Source organism: Uranotaenia lowii, unplaced genomic scaffold, assembly GCF_029784155.1.
Source record: "Uranotaenia lowii strain MFRU-FL unplaced genomic scaffold, ASM2978415v1 HiC_scaffold_283, whole genome shotgun sequence".
Taxonomy (NCBI): domain Eukaryota; kingdom Metazoa; phylum Arthropoda; class Insecta; order Diptera; family Culicidae; genus Uranotaenia; species Uranotaenia lowii.
Genome location: NW_026598183.1, coordinates 19,477 through 45,778, shown reverse-complemented (window position 1 = coordinate 45,778; position 26,302 = coordinate 19,477). Strand labels below are relative to the sequence as shown.

The 26,302-nt window shown below is 40.1% G+C and overlaps 1 protein-coding gene across 1 annotated transcript; it reads left to right on the top strand.

Moving 5' to 3' along the window:
- LOC129759823 (zinc finger protein rotund-like) lies at window positions 1–26,006 on the top strand. Its single transcript, XM_055757354.1, has 3 exons — window positions 1–1,216; window positions 19,839–20,769; window positions 24,182–26,006. Exons 1-3 carry the CDS (start codon window positions 1,085–1,087, stop codon window positions 24,703–24,705), a joined length of 1,587 nt encoding a protein of 528 aa, XP_055613329.1. The 5' UTR covers window positions 1–1,084; the 3' UTR covers window positions 24,706–26,006.
- Window positions 26,007–26,302: the final 296 nt, after the last annotated feature.

The window sequence follows — 26,302 nt, the reverse complement described above, 5'->3', positions numbered from 1 at the left end:
CCGACCCGAGCTTCATCCGTGAGTCCAACGTCGGCGCGTACGGGTGTGTGTCTTTGTGGTACAAAAAAATCCAAGTTCTCTTGTGTTTATTTAACTACCAACTTTTTCTACACTCTGGATTACACTAACCTCTCGAAAAAAAAAACTGGGGCGCCCTGTTGGAAAAAATCGTCGACATTCGGTGCGATATATCTGCTAAATACTGCCCAAAACTACGGGAAATTGACCTTTGTGGTGACGATTGCGTGACGCTCGCGGGACCAGGCTTCCGAAAAACCATGGAATTTTTCCTCAGCGGGAATCCCATAAAATCCTGAAGCCCCTAAGTAGGCTGGTTCGGATTGGATCGACGGCAAAAAAATTGCACGAAGATGATGTAGGAGAGCGAAAAAAGTGAAGGTACAAAAAAAGGTTATGGCGTATGCCCGTCTCGTTAAATGTGCTGCTGACGAAAAAAAAGGAGAACCCGTGTCGTGAGTTCCACACCATTGAACCAACAACTTTGATTTGACGTGCCAAAAAGTGGATTCTTCCACCCAACAAGATCTCCACCACTCTCTTCTCCAATCTTTCTGTACAGGGCAGACAGGGGGGTAACTCTCTCACACGTGAGTGCCGGGGCCATATCTTAATTCGTGAGAGCTCTCAAATTCGTATTCCTTCGAGGCTAATCTGTCGCGAAAATCGAATGAGTGACACAAAAAATACTCGGTCAACTCGGTGAAGGTTTTTTGCAACCTCCCAGTCAAGAGTGTGAATGAAACGCGAAACGCCAACAAGTATAAAACAAGTTCCATTTGTTCCAGTCCAAATTTGTGGCACTGAAGAAAAAAAAGTATTGAGCGTTATCAATCAACAGTGTAAGTGTCAATCGCTAAAGTGCATATGAAATTGAAAGTCCCTACTTAGTAGTTACGACGACGTGTAATTAAGGTAACGATTTCGGGTAACTCCCCCTCACGTCGTCAATCGGGGTTACAAACTCGGCGGTTAGAACACCAAACTGGCTCCGGTGTACGGAACGACGGCGGCCGTGGCCCCGGTTGTGCTGGCCACGACCGTCATCGAGAACGGCGGCGTTAAGATGCCGCAGCAGACGATAGTGCACGCCGCTAATCTGGCGGCCTCCGCGGCCGTCGTCAACAGCAGCCACCACCACATTCCCATCCAGATGAAGCGGGAAAAGAGCGAAGAATCGGACGAAATGGACGTAAAGGTAAGCCGTGCCGAAGTCGCGGAATGGGCGAACTAAAAAAAAATGGGAAACACAATCGGTGTAGTTTTGCGAGTGGCCAGGGTTGCAAAGTTCCTCGGTTGTTGGGTGAATTCAGTTGGCAAATCGTTCACTTCACAGAAAGCGAAAAAATGTAATCTTACATCTTACGTCCGTATTTTGTTGTACCTGGAAGTTTACATAAAACAAGCAGTATTTTTACATGTAAATACTCGATTTCTTTCTTTCCATGCTATTGCATGTAATGTTACGTGGATTTTTCTAAGTGTGAATTATTCTTGCAAATTTACACTGAGTTCGTTTTCCACATAGATTCCTATCAACTCCTCTAGATGATTCTCGAATATGTGTGTACATTTGTATGTGTATGTTTCCATACGATTTTAGCGTAACTGAGCCAGTTGATTTTGTCCAATTTATGCTTAAATTATGAGAAATAATATCCTCCATGATCTATGAGCAGTCGTTGTAGTTTTGTTTAAAAATCACAAACCCTGAGTTGATTTTATGCACATAGGTGGTATGAAAAAACCCTAGCAATTGCTTTTGCTAAACTAAATCGAGCATTCGAGCAGTCGCAGAAAGCAATTGCTTCGGTTGATATGAATAAAGTTTTTTCTGACAGCTGTTTTCTCAGTCAGGAGCTTTTACTTTTAGTACAAGCTAGTTTGGTATGAATAAAGCCCAAATCTGAAGCAATCGCTCGAGAAATCTCCTAGCAATTACTTTATTTTCTAAGCATGCTTGGTAGCAGACTTTTCCAATAAACAAATTCTTCAACAACGTCTTGAATTTATAAAATGAGCAATATTACACTTCAATACAATTTAAAAAGGCATTTTCAACATAGATAAAGAACAGTCGAAGTGATAACCCAACTTTTTTCATATTCCTGTCGTTGTATGAAATGATTCGTCTAAGATGAAACAACACAAATCAATAAGTAAATATTTCAAATTAAAAAAATCCGGCTACAGTGGAAGAAGTCCCAATTGGCTTGAAGTTGGAAGAAAGTTGTAATAATTTAAAACATAATTCCGATCTCCCAAATTTATATGATTTTTTTATAATTCAAAGATTAAAAAAAAAACATCTAACTTAAGATGCGCGCCTATTGCCTTTTTTTATATATTGGATTATCCCAATCCGAAAACGTGTGGGAGAGCTTATGATAAATGTTAAAAAGCTAGGCCATTTTTTGTTTGTCAATATTCAATTTTCTTTAAACATCAACATACGAGCATGTATTGACTTAAATTTTTCCGTTCGTTCTTACACCCACCACTAGACTGGCCCAAATTTGTATGGGATGATTTTTACCACATTTTTTTCAACGCGGCACTCCCTAGAGTGGTGCCTTTAGGTAAAAAAATGTCTTTCTGAAAGTTTCAAGTCATTTGGCCGAAGCACGAGCTGGCGCAAAGGACTTGAAATTTGTATGAAGTTTTTCGGCAAAATGTATGAAAAATCAACATACTTTCACTCTTTGTATTCTAAAATGTGTTTCCAGTATGCTAGAAAGCTCAGAATTTCAGGAATTGTAGTTCAAACAATGACAATCAAATTTGTAAAAGATTGTGGTGCGATACGAGTTGACTGTGATGAGTTATCTGCAATTGAATGTGTGATCTTTTTCACATTTCATCGATATATCGTGAATGGTGTATAGGTGGATTATTAGTACTAACTTGATCGCATTATCACACAATGAGAATAACAGACAGAAAGTTTGTGTCCTCGGCAAAGTTGTAGCTTATTTGATAACAAATATTTTTGCAAAAAGTTGAAAGAAGATTTGAAAAACTATGAACTGCTGCATTGTGTGACGATGCTATCAAGTGAGTGCGATTATTAGCCGATACACCGTTCACGATATATCAAAGAAATGTGAAAAAAATCACACATTCAATTGCGGATAACTCATCTCAGTCAACTCGTATCGCGTCACAATCTTCTACAAACTTGTTTGTCATTGTTTGAACTACAATTCCTGAAATTCTGAGCTTTCTAGCATACTGGAAACAGATTTTAGAACACAAAAATTTAAAGTATGTCGGTTTTTCATACATTTTGCCGAAAATCTCCATACAAATTTTAAGTCCTTTGCGCCAGCTCGTGCTTCTGCCAAATGACCTGAAACTTTCAGAAAGTCATTTTTTCACCTAAAGGCACCAATCTAAGGGGTGCCGCGTGGAATATAAGGATTTTTTTGGTTATGGGCCAGTCTAACCCACCACCCGCACCGTCGATTTCATGGCTATTTTAGTCGTACTTTTCAATTTTTTGATCGTCTTCTTTCATTTTACTTTAGAAAATTTCAGATTCTGCTAGTTGGATAGCTCTTTTTTTCGAAGCAAAAGCTATGTTCTAAGACTTTAGTACACATCTGCTAAGCAAATGTTTATTCATACCAAACTAAGCAAATGCTTTGGGCTTTTGCTTTGCTTGATTTCGAGCAAAGTAAAAGCTACCGAAGCAATTGCTAAACCTTATTCATACCACTACATGTGTGTGCACTTGTCTATGTATTTTTCCACAGGATTATAACAGAACTGAGTAACCTAATTCAGCTCAATTTATGCTTAAATGATAGTTTATATCGTTCTTCATAATCTGTTAGCGATGGCTGAAATTTTCTTGAAAATTCAAAGGCTAAGATGGTTTTACGAACATGTGTGTGCTTTTGTCTGTGCATGTTTCCATGCGATTCTAGCACAACTTGGTAAGCTGATTTAGCTCCATGTATGCCCAAACGAGGGCTGATTGTGCCTTCAATGATCTTTGACCTTTTGTCAAAATTTTGTTGAAAAATAAAAGAGCTAAGATGAATTCATGAACTTCTGTGTGCATTTGTATGTGTACTTTTCTACGTGATTTTATCATTACTGATAAAGTTTATTTTACTCACTTTATGCTTAAATCACTGACCATACTGACTGGACACTCGATTCGTTTTCTGGATAAATTTTCCAACAGTACGCAATGTCGATTCCAGAGTGCGCATCGATCGATTTGAAGAAATGCTATCCCAGTTAGGAAATGCCACCCAACTTTAAAAATAAAACACGCAATTTCTACGATAAAATCGGGCTAAACAGGACCATTTTTCCTACTGGGCATTTTTTGTCAAATTTTTCAGGTTCACCACTGTAGGATACAGATGAATAGGTTATAGATTTAGAAAAAATAATGGGAAAATAATATAATGAAAAACTTGCGATATCTGTGGCAACTTAAAATATAACACAAACTAATAGATTTTCATTTCATCGTGTATTTGCTTATCGAAGAATTGACGAAAATGAGAACGTTGAAAGAGTGAGAGAGTTCAATAACGAGAGAGATGGCGAAACGAGTAACGAAAAAGAGTCAGTTTAGTAACGAATTTTCAGGACTGTAGATGCAGGTAGTTGTGCGTTCCATCGATCAAATGAAAGAATCCGACAACCACCTGCCGTCGGTATTGCGAACCTGCAAAATCTGACAACAAAAAATTAGACAGAAAATGGTTGAATTTTTGTTCTAAGTGTCATGTCAGTGCGGTCAGTGCTTAAATGATGGTTGATTTTGCCCTTTTTGATCTACAAGTAGTTGTTGGAAGTTTGTTGAAAAGTAAAAGGGCTAAAATGATTTTACTTAATGTTTGTGAATGTTTTCAGATGATTTTAGTGGAGCTGGATAAACTGATTTAGCTCCATTTATGCTCAAATGATGGAGAATAATGCCCTCCATGGTGCTATTGAAAATTATTGTGTTATTTTAAGAATAGAAGAACATATAAATTACTTTTATGAAGATTCAATCTAATAAATACTACCCGCTACCCGCTTTCAATCCGTCTGTAAAATTTCATAATCTTAAGATTTTCTTACTAAAAAGGAAATCACTTTTCACCGATAATGCCGATAAATTATGTAAAAAATATACATTACTTACCGACTCATAGTTTTGGCTCAAATTTTCCGACGCGTAGGACGAAAATAAAAGATCTTCACTATTGGCTATCCAAAGGCGGCGTCCTGACTTGATTCACAACTAATAGTTCTGGATGATCTAATTTGAGCTCTTTCTGGATTCGAATCAAGTGCCTCTCTATATGTGGGTAGAAAAAAAAGATTAAAATTCTCTGAAATTTGTTGTAATTGTGTCTGTTTCAATTTTCAACATTAGAAAACTTAAACATTAACAGCCTTCAGAATTGATAGCTCTAAGTTTGGATTTCGATTCCAACAGGGTCCTGAAACTATGATTTTCGTCAACGGTTTTTCTAAACAAAAATAAGATATTAATTTTGGACTTTAAATAAATGTAAACTTTTTTTAAGCACTTTTTCAAACTATTCCTAATTACTCAAAACGACTTTTGCCAACCCTGCCGGCGAAAAAATATTCAAACATTGGCCCGGATTAACTACTCACTCGCTCGCCTCATACTTTCGTACACTGAGATCGACAGCTCGATACCCAGAGAGAAGCAACGAAAAAAAAAAAAATAACACCAAAGTGTAAAACAATAAAACCGAGGAAAAATAACCATTTCTGTGCTGATGTTGTCCCCTCTTCTTCTGAGCTTCTCCCACAGGTGAAGACTGACCAATTCCCGTTTCACCCCGAAAGCGGTCCCACAATTCGGCTCGTTGTTTGTTTTATTTATATTTTTTTTTCACTTGGACGCTACTCAGCTCAGCTCGGCCAACAACGTTTGGAAAAATGCACAATATTTTTTCGACTGTATTCATTTGATTATTATTGTTATATTTCTACCTCCTTCATTTTTGCTCCCTCCAAACGATTTTGCAGTTCGATTCCGTGTTTTTGTATTCGATTTTTTTTTACAATTTTGTTTCGATTCGCATTTTCGCCATTTTTTAATCCGATCCGAAGGGAGTCATCCGGGAAAAAAACGAAATCGAAAAATAATAAAATACTGATCCCGAAAAAAATACTCGTTGAGCACTCGGTTGCCATGGTAAGAGTTTCAAGCTCAGTCGATTTTTTTCGCAGTGTTGATTTGCATTATCTCGCAAGTAGGTTGAGTTTCAGTTTTTTCCCTACTTCTTTTTTGATTTCTTGAAAGATTCTGATGACGGGGGACACATCTCATAAGCCGACCCAAACGACTCTCTTTCAACTCAACTCAGTCGAATTCGAACCAACCGAGAAGAGGAGATCTTTCGCCTTATGGACGCTCTTTGGGCCCACGAATGTTTACGCAGCACGAATAGAAAGAAAACAAAACGTTTTTTGGAGCTGTGGCTGCTTGCCGCTTAGTTGGCATCGATGGGAATATTGTTGGCCCCTCTTTTTTTTTGCTCTCACTCAACAAGGGGGACTGACTTGTCAAGATGGCTCCCACTCGATTTGGATTTTTTTTGTTAATTTTTTTCCATTCAACTGTTTTGCGATGACAGTTACCGGTACTAAGCTAATTTTTTCTCCGATTTATCAGTCTAATTGGAGTTCAATTATCTTCTTCTGATAACGATCAAATTAAGATATCATTCGGTAAGTTCCCGAACCGTCAAGTGATTTTCTCAACTCGATTTTTTTTTCGATCCGTTGTCATCTTTCAAGATTCGTCGCCACCACCCTCTCTCGCTGATCCCACTCAGAAAGATTTCAGCTTCCTTTGCGCACCCACCCGACAACAAGACAATCCCCCTGAGTGTCTCACCAAAAACAGAACTCACTCTCCAATGAGAAGAGTGCAAGAAAAAACCGAGAGCTCCCCCAAAGATTCTGCCTGCATCTTACGAAGCAGAGAAAAATCTTTCAATCCAACAGTGTCTTGTAGTGTTGGGAGGATGAAAAAAATACGAGTACATCTGAAAGCCACCCTCGCCTTTGGTAGTCTTGGTGATTTTTTCTGCTTCTCGAAGAATCCGAAAAGTCGCAACAAATACTAATCGCCAATCGGGGGCGAGGGTGCCAAACTTCGCTGAGATCCCCAACACACAAAATCCGTCTCGATCGAAGACGATGGAGGCAGAAATCTGTAAGAAAGAAAAAAATGTCCGCCCTGTCAAAAATTCCACCTGAGCGAAACGCACCGGTTGCATTCAATTCGGTTTTTTTCTACTGGGTTGGGAACTCCCGCCGAATCGGAACTCAATCTACGTAGAGCTCCGAACTGGGTTTTTTTGGTGCTAAATCGGACTATTTCGACAAAAAAAAAACTATTGTTTTCGTTTAATTTTTTGTCCCTCCTGCATGAATAATCAACACAGAAGGAGGAAGAGAGCGATAAACAGAAGCTCCAAGAGCACCCCCTGGTGCCGAGAGACGGAACAAAGTTGACGGACGCTAAGCGGGGGTGGCGACGACGACTTTTCGGGATCTCCCCGAGAGGAGTTCACTCATTTTTGGACTAAAATATTCCGATACTTCCCTACATACCAACCATACATATATTATTTCTCCGCACCAACAACTCAACGATTCGTTTTGGTCGTACATCATCATCATCACCATCGCAAGCCTTGTGATGTTGTTTTTTCTACTCTGCGTTTCTCGGTTTTGTTGGGACTTTGTTATTGTTATTTTTTGCCTTTTCGGAACGAAATTTGTTCTGTGTTTATGTTTTTTCTTTCTGCTGTTGCTGCTGCTTCTCTTATTATTATTGTTATTACGATCTTGTCTAGGTTTTTTTTCTGTTCAATTTGTTTTTTTTTGGAGCTGCGCCTTCCCAAGCTAGGGGTTTCCCGTTGGTTTTTTTTTCAAGCACTTGGGACACAAAAAGAGTGTATCATTGACTTTGGGATGTTTTTTCGAATGTTTTTTTTTGTGTTGAGAAATATTCCATATATGTTATGTTGGAGTAGAGGAAGGTTTTGGGTGCAAATTTTACTCTTTACTGCTGATAAATTGTCCACTTAGCAATTATATAGAGATTTGAGTGCGCATCGATCGATTTGAAGAAATGCTATCCCAGTTAGAAAGTGCCACCCAACTTTAAAAAATAGGCAATTCCTACGATAAAATCGGACTAAACAGGTACATTTTTCCTACAGGGTATTTGTATCTGAAAAATGGTAGGTTCGTCACCTACCGTCGGTATTGCGAAACTGCAAAGTTCGAAAAAAAATTAGCCAGAAAATGGTCGAATTTTTGTTCTAAGTGACCTGATATGACCATGCCGGATCCAGTTCAGCACTTGAATTATTTTTCATGAAGAGATTATGTAATTAATCTCCTTGTTTGAACAGATGATTTCATGTGCAAAATTTTGTATATGTTCCCTTACCGAAACGTTCCAATTAATCGAACCCAAAAGGTTTTATGAGAACTATTTTGATTTAATTTCTCAAGCCCGGCAGTGAAAGTTCACCAAAAGACGAAATTAGCAAGACATCGATAAGATGTATGATAGGTACTTTCATGCCGCTTTTTCTGACTGGGCATTAAAGTCTAAAACACTGAAAAAATAATCCAGTAGTTCTAATGAAAGTTTTAGCATTATTTTAACAATAAGTTTTCTAAAGATCTATTGAACTTACAATTTAAAAAAAAACATGCCACAAATGAAGTAAAATTATGATTCCGTTTAACAGTTTGCTGTCCAGACTCATGAGACGTCCCCGTAAGTTTTATGGATGTCAGAAGCATAAAAATCCTCCTCGATTGGACCTCGACTTTCAACGAGTTCTTTACTAAACGTGCGACCGGGATCGAAGAAGACCTCCTCAAAGATGATGACGGCGCTGATGATCGCGTTGGTTTTTTCCTTTTTTTTTTGAATATGTTCAACAAAACATGGCTAGCACATGTGGTCGCGGCCTTATTTGCTCGATTTGTTGTTTGGATTATTGTTGCTACTACCGACTCGAGATGAGACGCGAGATCGGGTTGAAGTTGGTTGAATGTTTTGCATGTGTACAGTTCAGTCTCATTCGTGGGATCGATTCAACGATCTTCATTTGTTAGACGTTAAAATTTTTAACAAGTTTGAGCCATGAAATCGATTGCTGTATTTGTTTGAGACATGAAAGAGTGAAGCCGCTGTAGTTTAGAAAAAAAGTATGTGAAACTTGCAAAAAGGCTAGAAAGTCTTCGATTTCATTCAGAATATTTTGGGTATTCCCTAAGGTTTACATTTAGGACCAGCGCTTTCTTTCGGAGTGCAAAAAGTACAAAAAAAATTATAAAACGAGTAAAAACACCAGAAAAACAACACAAAACCACTGACCATACTGACTGGACACTCGATTTCGTTTGTTGGATATTTTTTTTTTCAGCAGTACGCAATATCGATTCTAGATTGAGCGCCGATCGCTTTTGATGAAATGCTATCCCAGTTGGAAAATGCCACCCAACTTTCTAGAAAAATAGGCGATAAAATCGGGCTAAACAGGTTAATTTTTCCTACAGGGAATTTTATGCCATTTTTTCAAAGGTTCGAAATACCGATGATAGATGGCAAAATTAGACAGAAAATTATCGAATTTTAGTTGAAATTGTCATGTCAGTGTGATCAATGATAAAATTATGGCTATAAAATTATGGTACAATATTACACAAATACAGCTCTAAATGTCATAACATATAAAAATACATAAAAAAATAAATTTGACTAACTAACACATACACAACAACATGATAACATGAAAGTAGTCTAAAACTTGACAAAAATGAGTCTATAGAGAACCAAATGGAAAATATTATACCAAACGTTCACAAGAGGTAACTTAACTGACCTGGATCGAGAAATCGGACCAAAATCGGTCGGATTTTGGTCCGTTCAACCCGTGAATCGGACCGAAAACAAACTAGAAAACCGAGCACATTCGGACCAATTCAGTGCTCTGGTTACACAAGTATCCTGGCGACGCGACGCGATGTCAAAATCAAACTGTAAAAACAATTGGTCCGGATTTCCAGACCAAATTTGGTCCAGACTAAAATTGGTCAGATCCCAGACCGTTTCTAGACGGATTCCGGACCAAAATAGATTCGTTCTCCGAATCCTAATTTATTATTGCTGCCATCGTAAATTTATATAAACTATATGATTGAAACCGCGGTGGAACGTTGCAAAATTAGACGAAACTGACCGAATTCAAACCAAATCTGGACCGATTTGAACTATCAGGTCTTGTCTTCGACGCTGCCTATAGCAGCAGGGAAATGGCCCGGAAAATCGGACGTTTTTTAACTGAAAAGCGTTCTTTTGACAGTAACCGGTCCAATTGTCAGACGCGCTCCGATCCGTGGGCTACCCGAATGTAACCGGACCGATTACTGTCAAAATATTAGTTTTCAAATCTGTCCGGTTTTTGTTGGAATTCTGTTAGATTTTCCTGACCATTTGGTTGTTTTGACAGCTCACTCGCAAAAACTTATCGTCGTCAGGAAATTTGTGTCACCAGAGCACTGAATTCGTCCGAATTCGGTTGGATTTCTGGTCAGATTTCTAACCGATTCACGGGTTGAACGGACCGAAATCCAACCGATTTTGGTCCGATTTTTCGTTCCGGGTAATGACTTGATCATTTTTTTTTTGTCTTAGGATTGTAAATAGTGGACTGTCAATTAAGCAGATTCTCACTTCTACACTGAAAAAAAAAACAATCCGTCATAATCAAATGTTTTACATGTAAACATTTGAAATGAAAGTTTCTTTTAGGCTGTAGCTGAAGCTGTAACCGTTTAAGGGATAAGGTCAATGCCAATAACCAGATCCAAATCTCGTTTTTCTAAAAACTAGCTTCACACGCGTTTCAAACTAGGCTGTAGGATAACAATTCGTTCGAGCTCCCAAATCAGCTACCGAAAATGGTTGTATGTGCGCGGAAAAGGTCAATTCAAAGCTGCCTACCAAATGCATGCATATGTGTAAAGTTGCGGTCCCAAAAATTGAACACCTGACAACAAATCTGACACACGTATAGGCGGCAGCTAAATTTAGCTAAGGTAGCCAAACTGATGGCCTAAGGTACTTCGAGATCAGGTGCCGCCATTGTGTGTTGCACTCTTGCGAGAGCGGAGGCAGGGCGGATGTGCCGTGAAATTGTTAAATACTTTGGCCTCAACTTGGGGGATTCGGAACGAAATTGCCGGCTGAAGTGTGTAGCGGCATCTGATGTACCTTCGATGTACGCACATGAAAGCCGGGCTGCCTCACCGCAGGACCTGTTGATTTGGACCCCGGGTGGCAATCAAGGTTATGTACATTAGTTATGGATGCTGGGTTCGAGTCTTTTTCAATCAAAGTGGCCACCGTTTCAAAGATTCGAACCGAACGAAGATACAAGCTGTCTCAATGTGATTTGAACCTCCGTTTAGTATTTCCTAAATTTCAAACTACAGGGCTGGTGCAAAAAGTACCCAAATTACCGAAGAACCACCTTCTTCCCAACCCAAACGATCAACGAAATCACAATTTAAAAATTTCAATAATCGAGTAGCTACTCTCTTACCTGACTTACATCACTCCCCGTTGATAAACCCTTAACTTTCTTTCACAGAAGCGTTGCTGTCGATGATGATTGACGCGTGCTTGGGTTGCCCAAATTGGGGTGTAGTTAGCCAATTGGTTTTTTTTGGCGGTTGTTGTTGGATTGGAGCTCGGCGAGCCGTCAATAATGTTGCGGCCCAAACGATTCAATAATTGCGCCCCTGAGACGTACGCTGCAGTTGATCGCGATGATGATGATAATGATTTGTTTGCACATCGAGAAACTCCACTTTCGGGTAGGACAAACTGAAGGTACAAATACGGTCGTCACTACATGTGCTGCGATTTTTCTGAGGGAAAGACTTGTCTCTTCATTCGAGTTACAAATGGCACCTGTTGATGGGAGCCTTCGTGGACTTAATCCAATTGGTGAAGGTTTAAGTCATTTGAGGTGGAAACCTTAATTTTAACTGAGATCTAGACCTTCGTGGATTCGTTGTTTAACGACATTAGACATTTGGTAATTGGCTATGAATATTGGTCAATTTACTGTCCAAATAATTTGTCGGTAAAGGATAAAAATGAAAAAAAAAAATTATTGACAAGATAGACATAAGAGGTCTTAAATGGGACCCTTAAGGATTACCATTATTCAAAAATATCTCCTATAGGAGGAAGGAGAACAAGGTTTAAAGCCTTCTCTTAGAGGTTTATCAGTGCAAAAAAGAGAGCAAATTATTCAACTGATAATCCCAAGAGAGTTTTTCTAAATTAAATTGAATCTCAATACGACTTTAAAAGAGAGCGAAAAAGCTCCTCTGAATGGCATTTTGGCAAGAGATAGTCTAGCATAGAGAAAGTCATACTGAAATTGTCGCATTTTACACTTCACAAAGTCAGTGCTATCGTGTTTCTATGCAATCCAGTTTAGTACAGTTCTAGAACAGTTCTTATAAAAAAAATGTAGAGTGAACTGCGAGCTTTAAAACCCTCTCTCAGAGAGCTAGATTTTTCAGTGTAAAAAAGAGAGGACAAATAATTCAACAGATAATCCAAGCGGAGTTGCCAATGTGCCTGATTTTTCAGGATTTGCCTGATTTTTCGAGGTTCAGCCTGACAACCTGATAAGACAATGAATTTCCCTGATTTTTGAAAATATGTCTGATTTTGCCTGATTTTGGCGAATGTGATGAAAAATGAGTAGTAAGGAACTGGATTAGGTACCGATGCAAAAGTTAAAAAGTGAAAATGTGGCTGAATCAATGCAATCGAATGATTCCTTTTAATTTTTATTTTTATACAAAATCCGTAAAGAGAGAGCAGCGAGCTTTTAAACTTTTAAACGCTTTATTTTCTCAGAGAGCTAGATTTTTCAGCGTAAAAAAGTGAACAATTTATTCAACAGATAATCCAAGAGACTTTATCTCAATTAAACTGAATCTCAAGCTCTCAATGCGACCTTGGAAAAAAGAGAGCTTCTCTGAATAGCACTTTCACAAGCAGGGTTGCCAAGTTTATTTTTTTCAAAAATCAGTGAGGCGCCCAATCAGACTACGTCAAGTAACGAAAATTTCGCTCGAAGTGATGACTTTTTTTTGGTCCACATTTTCACTTCCGCACTACCCATTTTTCATCGCATTCGTTAAAATCAGGCAAAATCAAGCATTATTTCAAAAATCAGGAAAATCCAATGGCTTATCATGTTATCTGGCTGAGCCCAGAAAAATCAGGCAAATTCTGAAAAATCAGGCACATTGGCATCTTTGTTCAGAAGAGATCGTTTAACATACTTAGAGAATGTCAGTGATTTTTCATTTTTATTTTTTTATTTTTGTTAAGTAATTTCTGGGTTTTGATAAAATGATTCGTCAATTTTGAAATGAAATGCAAGGTTTTTGCCAGGTTTTTATATAAAATTGCCTGGATTTCTCCTGTCCGGATACGTACTGAAAAAACTCTGGTAACCTTTTTCTAGGCAATCCAGTTCAGTGTTATGCTCGATGTGACCTTAGAAGAGAGTGAGAGACCTTTTTTTCGACGCGGTGTTCGCAAGAGTAGAGAAAACGTTTGGTATGAAGATGTTCAAACTCAAATTTGTGCTTTTTACTTTTGACAACTTCTGTACAATACTAGGGCAGTTTTCATGCAACCAAGTCCAATGCCCAGCAAATATTTTTGTAGGTATATTTCTCAACAAATTTTGCTATACGTTTCATATACATTATAGAATTATCGCATAAAATTCGGTGGTTGGTGGTTGCACTGCTTATAGCAGAGAGAGATTTTTTTCTCACCTGAACTCCGCGCGGGAGAGCAAATTGGCGAACATGGCAGACTTTTTATCATATTCGATTTGTACCGACTTAAAGTGACCATTTTTACGATCGTTTACTGGTTATTTGGTAGGAATTGCGATTCGCATTAACATTGTTAACGATTTGAGCTATCATTTCTAGTGCCATTTTATGTTTGCTGATTGCTTTTCTAGGGCAGTTCTTATGCAGACATTTTGTATCCAAGTTTCCACACTTAAAAGACCAATATCATATTAACCAGTTGTTTCCAAAGAAATGTTCGGAATCTTGGAGAGAAGGAGGAAGTCAATTGATCTTGAAGGATTATATCCAATTAACCGTAAGCACTAAAGCTTTGCATTTTTGTAGCTTTATACCAGCATTCAAGTGCTAAATTATACTATATCAGCACATCAAGTGAAATTTGCATAATAACAGCCAAAAGATAAAAAATATCATGTAGGAAATTCAACCTGAGAGATCCCCTTGATATGCTTAAGCGAATATTAACAAAAAAAAACTCAGTACCATAGCAGAAAAATGAAGCGAAACATCGAAAAAAAAATTCCCCGCATTTTCGTACCTCATTTGAACGCCATTTGCCTTTTCCCAGCATTTTTGCTATAGGATCAACCAATGCTAATACAGTGCTTTTAAAGGGTTATACCAGATTCTGCACTAAAGCAGCAGTCAATTTCGCCAAACCTGGCTCACAGAGCTAATATGATGCACTGAATAAAGCTTTATAGCTGACTTTAGAGCAGAATTGGTGCTAGTTTTTAGTGCTTATGGTGACTTGGGTAATCCTGCAAATATATTAGATGAATTGAGAAGACAGTTTGAAACGACCCAGCAAACATGAAATTGTAACTGAAATGATAACTTTAGTCGTTTACAATGGTGTTGCGAATCGCTATTCCAACTGCATAGTGAAAAGATCGTATAAAATATCATCTGAAGTCAGTTTAAATCGGATATAATAGAAAACCCACCATGATGGTGAATTTTGAAATGATTTCGCGGGCTAGTAATCGTCATTTTCTCTCTGCCAGCAGAAGTGTATCCAGATGGCCAAAAATCAGGTGGAAATTGAGTAATATTGACCAATGAGAGAACTGCAAAATATTGTCCCTGGCAACGATTCGAAGGCTATGAAACCAAAATCTTGCGGTCTCTTGCGTTTTTCCGATAGGTACGAATAAGGTGTCGTATAACGCCCAATTGGTGTAGTTTTCGTCGCTTTAGAAAGAAAGGGTAGGTAAATGCTGTTTTTTTAACTTTCATACGATAATTCTATAATGTATATGGAACGTTTATCAAAGCAGCATAAGAATATAGGAAAACGGAAATATTTGCTGGGGATAACACAACAGCGAGTCGAAAAAGACCGTTAAAATCTATCGATAAGAGTCGAAAAAAGATTGAGAGGACAACTTAAAATGTTTACAAATCAAATAGCAATTCGAGAGGACAGTTTGCTCGGTTTGGTAGAAAATTTCAGGTGACTTGAGAGTACACAAACAATAACGAGTGGAGAGGGCAGTTTTCCCATATCGGTGTGACTTTCAAATGGAGCGAGTCGAGAGGACAGCTTGAACGTTTTGATGACAGCTTAAAGTAGGTTGGGAGGACAGCTTGAAATGATACGACTACGGCGAGTCGAGAAGACAGCTGAAATATAGGGTCCTATTACATAAGACGAGTAATGAGTCATTTTACTCGAGTGAGCCACTTTGGTATAATAGTAGTCGATTCGAGTCGAATTTCAGTCGAGTAGCTCGAATGAGTCGACTGCTTGAAGGTTCGTAACTCAGCTGTTTCACTCGACTACCGTAATACGACATTTTGCTCGACTCGAAAGTGACTGGAGTCGAGCCGAGTTACACGACTCGTCTTATGTAATAGGAACTTCAAGTGGGTTGAGAGAACAGGTTGAAACAGTAAGACGAGTCGATAGGGTACCTAACAAGTATTGGTGAGAATTTCAAGTTGGAAGAGAGTTAAGCTCAAAACGGTAGGGCATTGCCAAGTCGACAGTATTTATGGAAATTTGAAGAGAGTTGAGAGGACGGCGTAAACCTCAAGTAAGTTGAGAAGATAGCTTAAACTGATAAAACAAAAGCGAATTTGAAAGAAATCCGAGAGTAATTGGTTAGAATTTCAAATGAGTTGAGAGGACAGCTTGAATTGATGAGACAAGGAAGAGTCGAAAAGACAGCCAATACATATATTTCTGAGATTTTCAAGTTTGTTGAGGAATAATAAAGCACTACCGAGTCGAGAGAACAGCTTCAACTTTAACGTGTTAATGAAAATTTCAAATGTATTGAGAGGACAGTTTGATATGGTAAGACAACAGCGAGTAATAAGGATAGCTTACATGTATTGGTTGGAATGTAAACTAGGTTGAGAAAACAGCTTTAAATGGTAGGAAAATATCGAGAGGACAATTGAAAAGTATTTGTTAGAATTTTAATTGGATTGGGAGGACAGCTTGGAACTACGAGAAAAAGGAAGTCGAGAGGATAGCTCAAACATATTGACAAAAATTTCACGTGAGTTGAGGAAAAAAATTTAGATGCCAACACAAAAGTGAGTCGAGAGGACAGCTAAAACGTAATAATGGTAATTTAATAGCGAATCGAGAATACAGCTTTATCGTATTCATTAGAATTCGGACCGAGAGGACAGCTTCAAAATAGTGAAAAAAGAGCAACGGAAATTTTGTTTTAAATAATCTGTTTAGAAGACCGCAAAAATATTTAAAAAAAAGCTGATGTGACCTCTCCCTTATATGGAAACTAAAATTTAAATGCCTTGATAGGGGAGCTTCAAATATAAAAAAGAAAGAAAAGGAAACAAATGGAGTTGACCAATCATAGACCATTTTTTTGATAATTAAAACTTCAGTTGTGATTTTCTATGTTTTGGATAGAATTTTCAACCTTTTGAAAATCGATAGAATCGAGTTTTTATTTCATCTTTCCGATTTTCGAATCGCAATTACAAAATTAAGTAATATTATCAAAAATTCTTAAACAAACAAGCTTCCGTTGCCTCTCCCGGAAGATTTGACCCGAGATCCGCGATCCCTTACGATCGGTAAATGACCCCCGGATCGCTTGATATTCATCGGACCCGGCTCAAATCACTTCCAGCAGCAGCTATCAATCTCGCATCATCAGTTTTGAGTGCCGCGGTTCTCGCAATTTGGACATGGCCGGAGGCTCCCGTCTCCTCCCTCGGATCTTCTGAGGAGATGAACGGAGACACCGTGAAGGTCTTCCCCTTCGCTTAAAATACAACCCCTTTTGTCGAAACAGTAGTAGTTGTTGTTGTTGTTGAAGTCCAACCTGTGAAACTTGTTGTTCTTGTTCTTGCTTCGCTTTAGGCCATAAGTGGACACTTGTTCTGCCAAAAAATGCCACAGGTAGTTCCACACACATGAACGTTCCTCCGTTGATTAACGACTAGAACAGCTCAACCACACACATCGCTACCGCAACCGAGAGAATGGTACTTAATAATTCGGTGGAGAACACTTTTCGGCAGCGACCTTGGACCGGGTCCGGTTGGTTTCCGAGCTCCGAAAATTTGCGCGACGCGTCTACCAAGATTGGATCGCGCGTTTTGGCTAAATCACCCTCCACATCCCCCCCCCCCCCCCCCCCCGCTTCGTCTTTCTTAACACCAAAACCCATTAACTTCCTTCATCGCGAGCGATTGCTTGCCGTGCATTGTGATAGTTAGAGGCGGATTTTATTTTTGCGGATTGTTGCTCTTGCCGAAACGTGCATGCAAGCAAACTAGACGAGGAGAACAAAGCTAAAGCGCAATAGTCTGGCAGCTCGATTGCACGATGTTTAATTTGCATTAAAAAGCTTAGATCAATCGGTCATTAATATGTGAGAATTGGACTCCGATTTATATTAACACATTAGTAACACTTTGAAAATTTGAAATATTTTTTAGAACTGTTATGTGATTTTTCAAATAATTTTTACCTGAAACATCATTCCAGTGTAAGTCATCTGTCATTTTCAAGTTTGTTAACACATGCACTTAGCATTCTAACTACAAGATGGCTACACAGTTTTCGAGAAGGTTTTTATTGAAAACTTTATTTCATGCAACTGATCCTTAATGGGAGCAAAATACTCTTAACAAAGAGCTTGAAATTAGCAATGTCATGGTCAATCGTCGTTCACACGAGTGTTAACCTACAAATATCAATCAGCCAATTAGGAAACGTTTCAAGGAAGGTCACATTTTCACACGTTCTTACTTTTCCACACTAAATCGAGCAAATCAGGGACGAAAACTTTTACTCTCATTCAAACTTCTGGCTGCTTTTTTGTTTCAGTTTCAACCTTCCCCATCTCATCTGTTCCATTTTTTTTTTTCGAATAACTGATTACCGACAAAAAAAACTTCGATGAACGGAATTCCCTACCTTTCTATTTTTTTTCCACCTGATTGTTGATTCAACTTTCAATTTCTAAACACTTTTTTTCCAACTAACTATGGTGTATCGAAAAAAAGGAATCTAAAACAAAAACCATGATGAGTGGCGCTTGTACAATAATTGAAACCAACGGCGAGAATCGAAAACCCGAAACAAGAAAAAAAAATCCCCCAACTAAGACAGACCGAATATTAAGGAGAACAAGAACCTGCTTCTTCCATCGTCGGTTTTAGACAGCTACAGCAGGAATTTTTGTTTTGGTCCGACGCACCGAAAACATTCAAATCCGAGGACCGAGGATGTTGGCCGTTTTATCGTTTACTTCAAGCTATTGTGTTGAGTTTTGTTGATTTATTTTCACGATCTTGGTAAAAAAGACAACGGCGATTCGGTCTAAAAATAGACATCATCATAAAACCCGCGGTTGAATGAAAGCGGAATCTGTTTTTTGCTGTGTAAAATTTGTTATTTGTTTTGAATATTCTTTTACCTTGTTTGATACTTTCAATGGCAACAATCCGGCTCGAAGGACCAAACCAATCCGTTTTTATATGAGAGACTAAACCACATAAAATATTTGAGAAAATTAAACAAAAAAAAAACAAGCAGAAGACAAGCCGACAGGCAAAACATTCTCGCTTCGGGATCAACCAAACTTCCGGGGTCAGGTGGACACGTGCTGAAGTTTTTTTTTTTGCGCTCTTATCGAAAAAAGAAGCCGCGTCCATCCGCCGTCTGATAAGGTTGATTTGATTGCTAATTGTTGCAGCAACCGAATGATGAGCCGAAATCATCGGCACTTTACTGCGTCCCAAGATCAAAGTTTTCAGATTTTGATAGCCCTGCTGCCACCCGGACAGTCCTCGTCCGAAGCGGCAAAACAAAGGAGGAAACCTTTAGGCTGCTCATCAGTAAAAAAGCGAGGGAAGCGAAGACGACGAAAAAAAAAACAGCAATTTAGCGTCATTATTCTTGTGTAAATCCATTAATCAAACTGATGAGCGCCTATTCTGATGCTCGATGCTCCTCAGCCTCAACCAACACAATGGCAACCATTTTTGGGGTAGAAAATGTCAAAATTAAGAAGCATACGCTTGGCGATCGCATCAAAAGTGTTTGTCGTCGTCGTACGCAGACCACAGACGCCTGGTTGGATCGTTTAATTTGCTACACATAAATACACATGAATATGCGCGCGATCTCCTGCGCAAATCAAGTGTTGCGAATGGGTTTCAAAGACTTCCATCGAAGACTTAGAATGTCAAGTTTTGCCGCTGTGGAAGGCTTAGCCAAGCGTTACAAATGTGGTACGAATTAGTAGCACCACTTGTCGTAATCAAGGTCGCCGGCTTATGAAGTTTCCGGATATTTCGGTTTATTGATATGATCAGACCCTTAGATTGGTACCATTTGCCTTAGTTAGCCATACTAATTCATTTTTTTTCTTTTCCAGATCTACGCCAACAAGGGTGACCTGCAACTGCACGGGGGGCAGCTGCACATGCGCGAAACCAAACCGTACAAATGTTCGCAGTGTACCAAGGCGTTCGCCAACTCCAGCTACCTGTCCCAGCACACCCGGATACACTTGGGCATCAAGCCGTACCGGTGCGAGATCTGCCAACGCAAGTTCACCCAGCTGTCGCACCTGCAACAGCACATCCGGACGCACACCGGGGACAAACCCTACAAATGTCGGCACCCGGGCTGCGTCAAGGCCTTCTCGCAGCTGTCGAACCTGCAGTCGCATTCCCGGTGCCACCAGACGGACAAACCGTACAAATGTAACTCCTGCTACAAGTGCTTCTCCGACGAGGCTTCGCTGCTGGAGCACATACCAAAGCACAAGGACTCGAAGCACCTCAAGACGCACATCTGCCAGCTCTGCGGCAAGTCCTACACCCAGGAGACGTACCTCGCCAAGCACATGCAGAAGCACGCTGAGAAGGAGGAGAAGCGCCGGAACAAGGCTAGCAACAACAACAGCAATAACCAGAACAACAACAATAACAACAACGCTAACAATGCTAGCGCCAACAATCAGAGTGCAGCGGCGGCGGCGGCGGCAGCAGCTGCGGCAGGTATCTCGGCGGCCGATGCCGCTGCAGGACTGGCCGGTCTAGCCGGACTCGGTATCAACCGGATGGGAGGTTTAGTGGGAGCAACCACTGGTGGAGAGCACCCATACTGGCCCAAGGTTAGTCCCGACTCGGCAGCTTCCTTGGCCGATGCCATGCAGCAACAGCACCAGCAACAGCAGCAACAACAACAACAGCAGCAGCAACAACAGCAACAGCAGCAGCAGTACGACTTTTCCCTGCAGCAACAGCAACACGGCGGCGGCAATAATGGAGCCGGCGGTGGAGGTGGCAACGCCTCAAATGGTGAGTACAGTTTTAGAGCAAGTGGATGCGTTAGCTTTTGGCAATGGTTTTGAGGTTTGCGCCCGAGATTAAGGCACTTAGAAAGGTGGAAGGCTCTATCGACAACTTTCCAATGAATGACTGGCTCGATGACTTCCAATAAAGTTCCGGATTGACGAATTCCCAGAAGAATTTCTGTCGGACAAACTCTTAATAGAGTTCCAGTTCGATGATCAACCAAAAAAGTTCCAGTTCGAATACCTCCTAAAGGAGTTCAGGTCCCACAATCTTCCAATAGAGTTGTCAGAATACCTTTTCAGAGTTCTCGTCCGACAAGCTCCGAAAAGAGTTGTAGTCCTAATACCTCCTTAAAAAAGTTCTAGCCCTACGACCTGTCAATTGAGTTCCAATCCGACAACCTCCCAAGTGATTTCTCGATTCAAGGATCTTCCAATGGCCTCTCGACTCAACGACAACCCCTTAGAGTTCCAGTCCCACTATCTCCCTACCTAGACTCGAGAATCTCATAATTGAATTCTTGGTACGCAGACCACCCCATGGCTTCACAAATCGACGACCTCCCAATAGAGTTCCGGTCTGACAACCTTTTAGTCCAGCCCGACGACCTCCTTATTGGATTTTCGATGCGACGACCTTCCAAAAGAGTTGCTGTCCGACTATTTCCCAAAAGATTTTTCCAAATACCTACTCTGAGATCTAGTCCGACGAGCTCCTAAAATAGTTGTAGTTCTAATACCTCCTAAAAAAGTTCTAGCCCGACGACCTTTCAATTGAATTCCAATCCGACATCCTCCGAATTGATTTCTGGATTCGACGTTCCAATGGCCTCTCGACTCAACGCCAACCCCTTAGAGTTCCAGTCCCACTATCTCCCTACCTAGACTCGAGAATCTCATAATTGAATTCTTGGTACGCAGACCACCCCATGGCTTCGCGAATCGACGACCTCCTAATAGAGTTCCGGTCTGATAACCTCTTAATCCAGCCCGACGACCTCCTTATTTGATTTTCAATGCGACGACCTTCCAAAAGAGTTGCTGTCCGACTATTTCCCAAAAGATTTTTCCAAATACCTACTCTGAGATCTAGTCCGACGAGCTCCAAGAAGAGTTGTAGTTCTAATACCTCCTCAATTGAATTCTAATCCGACAACCTCCCAATTGATTTCTTGATTCAACGACCTTTCAATGGCCTCTCGACTCAACGACAACCCCTTAGAATTCCAGTCCCACTATCTCCCTACCTAGACTCGAGAATCTCATAACTGAATTCTTGGTACGCAGACCACTCCATGGCTTTGCGAATCGACGACCTCCCAATAGAGTTCTGGTCTGACAACCTCTTAATCCAGCCCGACGACCTCCTTATTGGATTTTCGATTCGACGACCTTCCAATAGAGTTGCAGTCCGACTATTTCCCAAGAAAGTTTTCCATATACCTACTCTGAGATCAAGTCCGACAAGCTCCTAAAAGAGTTGTAGTTCTAATACCTCCTAAAAAAGTTCTAGCCCGACGACCTGTCAATTGAATTCTAATCCGACAACCTCCCAATTGATTTCTCGATTCAACGACCTTCCAATGGCCTCTCGACTCAACGACAACCCCTTAGAGTTCCAGTCCCACTATCTCCCTATCTAGACTCGAGAATTTCATAACTGAATTCTTGGTACGCAGACCACCCCATGGCTCCGCGAATCGACGACCTCCCAATAGAGTTCTGGTCTGACAACTTCTTAATCCAGGCCGACGACTTCCTTATTGGACTTTCGATTCGACGACCTTCCAAAAGAGTTGCTGTCCGACTATCTTCCAATTGGGATCTCGATTCCAGGATCTCTCAATTGAATTCTTAGTTTGACGGCTGAATGGCTTCGCTACTTGAGGACCTCCCAATAAGGTTCCAGTCCGACGATCTTCCAATGGAATTCCGAGTCTGACAATCTCCAAAAGCATCTAGTCCGACAAACTCTCGATGAAGTTCCAGTATAACCACCTCCAAAATAGATTCTTGACTCAACGACCTCCCGATAGAGTTCCAGTCCATAGACCTCACAGTTGGATTCTCGGCTCGAGGACTCCCAATAGATTTTCAGTCCCACCACCTTTCAATAAAGTTTCAGCTAAACAACCTCCTGATAGAGTTCCCGTCTGACGATCTCCCAACTAAATTCTCGATTCGATGACCTTTCAATAGAGTTCAATTTGACAACCTCCCAATTAAGTCCAAGTCCAACTACCGCCCGATTGGATTCTCAACTTGACTATCTCCCAATTGAATTCTCGATATGACGACCTTTCCATGGAGTTCTAGTCGAACGACCTCTCAATTAAATTCCAGTAAGATAATCTCCCAATAGAGTTCCAGTCCAGAGAGGTCTCTCTGTAAAGTTCCCTTCCGACGATCTTACAAAATAATTCCTGTCCGACAACTTCCTTATGGAGTTTCAGTCCGACAACTTCGCGATGGGATTGTCGACTCGATGACCTCCTAAAAGAGTTCCCGTCTGACAATCTCCCAAGTGATTTTTCGATTCGACGACCTTTCAATAGAGTTCAATTTGACAACCTCCAAATTAAGTCCAAGTCCAACGACCTCCCAATTGGATTCTCAACTCGACTATCTCCCAATTGAATTCTCAATTTGACGACCTTCCCATGTAGGTCTAGACGAACGACCTCTCCATAAAATTCCAGTACGGCAATCTCCCAATAGAGTTCCAGTCCGCAGACCTCTCTGTAGAGTTCCAATTCGATGACCTTACAAAATAATTCCTGTCCGACAACCTTCTAATGGAGTTTCAGTCCGACAACTTCTCGATGGGATTGTCGACTCGAGGACCTCCCAAAAGTATTCTCAACTCGACGCCCTTCAAATAGAATTCTCGATTTGACGAACTTCCAATGGATTTCCGTCCGACAACCTCCCAATGAATTTTTTTATCTCGACAACTTTGCAATTATTGCTCGACTCGACGACATTCTACTGGCTTGAAGATCTCCGAATAAGATAATTTCCTTGACGACCGTCATTGGCACCGACACACGGTACACACCAAATGGTCGTTTGCCATCTATTTCGCAATCCATCTGAGGATCTTCACTGGTAGTCCAAACACTTTTTGCTTGGAAGCCATCTCGATAACTGCTTGATAGATTTTGAGGAAATTTTGAGTATTCAACGTTACATTCTAAACATGGATTGCCAAATCTTTTCTAACTTTCAGTCGGTCTTGAGGCCTTTAGAGGAATGTGAAAACATTTCAATTTCAAGAAATATTATCCCATTGCCAATTGCTAACGCCCCCAATTCCTACCTAGATGTTGTGTGTTTCTTTTGTTCCGATCCCGCACAAGAGCACGACATCGAAGGCCTGATCTAGTGGCTTATCTGTTTGCATCTGCTACTTCCAGACCATCACCGTAACTCGAACGCGGACGAAGTGGGCGAGGACCTGGTCGTGATCCGACAGAACCCCCAACAACAGCAACAACAGCAGCACGGAACCCCAACCTCATCGGCGGCAAACGTAGTCGTGAGTAGCGGATCGTACGACGCGTCCAGTGTGGCCAGTAAAACGACAACGAATGCCGCAGCCAACTCAGCCTTTACCCCGATCCAGGCGATGCCCCCGCATCTGGCCCACCTGGCGGCCCACCATCATCCACACCAGGCGGCAGCGGCTGCAGCCGGTCGACCCGGATCGTACCTGTACGATGCCATCAACTTCCAGAACCAGAAATCGATTCAACAGGCGGTGGTGGCTGCGGCAGCCGGTGCCGGAAACAATGTCCCCAACAACAGCTTCCCCAATCAGTTGATCTCGTTGCACCAGATCCGGAACTACGCCCACCAACCGAACAGCAGTAGCGGAAGTGGTCTGATCACCGGGGAACATTTGCTGATGGGAGGAGTTGGCAAGAGTGAAAAGCAGTAAGGGAGGAATCGAAGCTGATAGACAGCAAATTGAAAAAAAAAACGCGGGCGGATCAATAACGGGATCTAGGTTTTGAAGGTTTACGAGCTTTGTGTAGGGTGCAACCCTTTGGAGGGTACTCCGTTGATGAAGATCGTCCTTTCACAAACACAAGTTATCATGTACAAATTATATTTAGTGGAGAGTTTGGTTCGATTCGATGAGATGATCTTCCTCTGCGGAGTGCCTTACCCAATTCTTCAAATGAAGTCGATTAAGCAGAAGGTTATTTTTTGTATTACTTAAATAATGCTTAGGTATTAAAGTATTGTTATTGTTAGTGGTGGAATATTTATTCAATTGAAGTTGAAATGATTAAATTACGATGATGAATCTGAATTTGGTTCCAATTCAGTTCTCAATGCTGCCTTTGAACTAAATTCAGTTCCTGGGTCTAAGAATCAATCAATTCTTTGAACTAAACAATAGTTCGAAATAAGTCGACTTAATCGTATCGCCTTCGAGCAATCGATTGGATCGATTAAATTGACAGCTCCTGAATTAGTCAAAACTACTCGATCAGTTTCGAGTCAAATAGAAAGGTTTTCTCTTGCGGTTGCTTGCAAGTTCTGATTTAAGTTCAGATTTTGAAACTGAGTTATCTTAGTTGATGAATTTTACTTCAAATTCTGGTAAACGCATAGTTTCTTAATTCAGACTATAAATCTCTCTTTTTTTTTAATATTCTATTCTTCTATCTGATTGGGAAAATCTTGATCTGAATTTCAAATTTTGAACCAATCAATATCAAAATTGAGCTTCAAATTTGAAGTTCAAAATTTGAACTTTAATTTAGATTTTCAAACCCAAATTAGTAAAACTAGACAAAGCTCGCAAAACTTAAAAAACCTAACGGAAAAATATTGAAAATATAGACAAAAACAACACTAATCAGAAAAAAATACATTGAAACTAGAAACGTTAAATTGGTTTACGAAAACAAAAAAGGTAACAAAAAAAACAGCAGCAGCTAACCAATGGCAAACGTGGAAATCGAGAGAAAATTAAGCAAAAAACAGTAAAATATACTTTCTATAAAATGGAAAAAAATAAGATCTCGGTGATTTTAGCTTTTAAGAATCTACGGCGAAAGATGAACACACAATTATTATAATTGCAGTCACTCAAAATAACTGTCAAAAAGGAAAAAAAACTCCCCCAACCCCTCCTAAAATCAACAAATCAACCAACCAACTCGCAGCAAAACACCTTTATTTACTTAGCAAGAACAAGAAAAAAAAACAACAACAAATCTAGCTACACTAGAAGACAGAAATCCATAATTATAGCATTAGCATCCGTATCTGTAAATAGTGCTACACAAAATTTTAAAATTTTGTCATTGATAAATTTTCGATATGCGTTGTTTATTTTTTGTACAAAAACAAACAAACAATAGTAAGAATAGGCAGAAACGAAAAAAACAACAGAGATACAAACGCCCAAAACTATATATATGCTTTAAGCTAATAGAACCTTCCTTTATTCTATATTTCTTTTTATTTCTATTTTTGCTTTTCGGTTTAAATTTCTGCATTTATCTTTGGATAGATTTTCC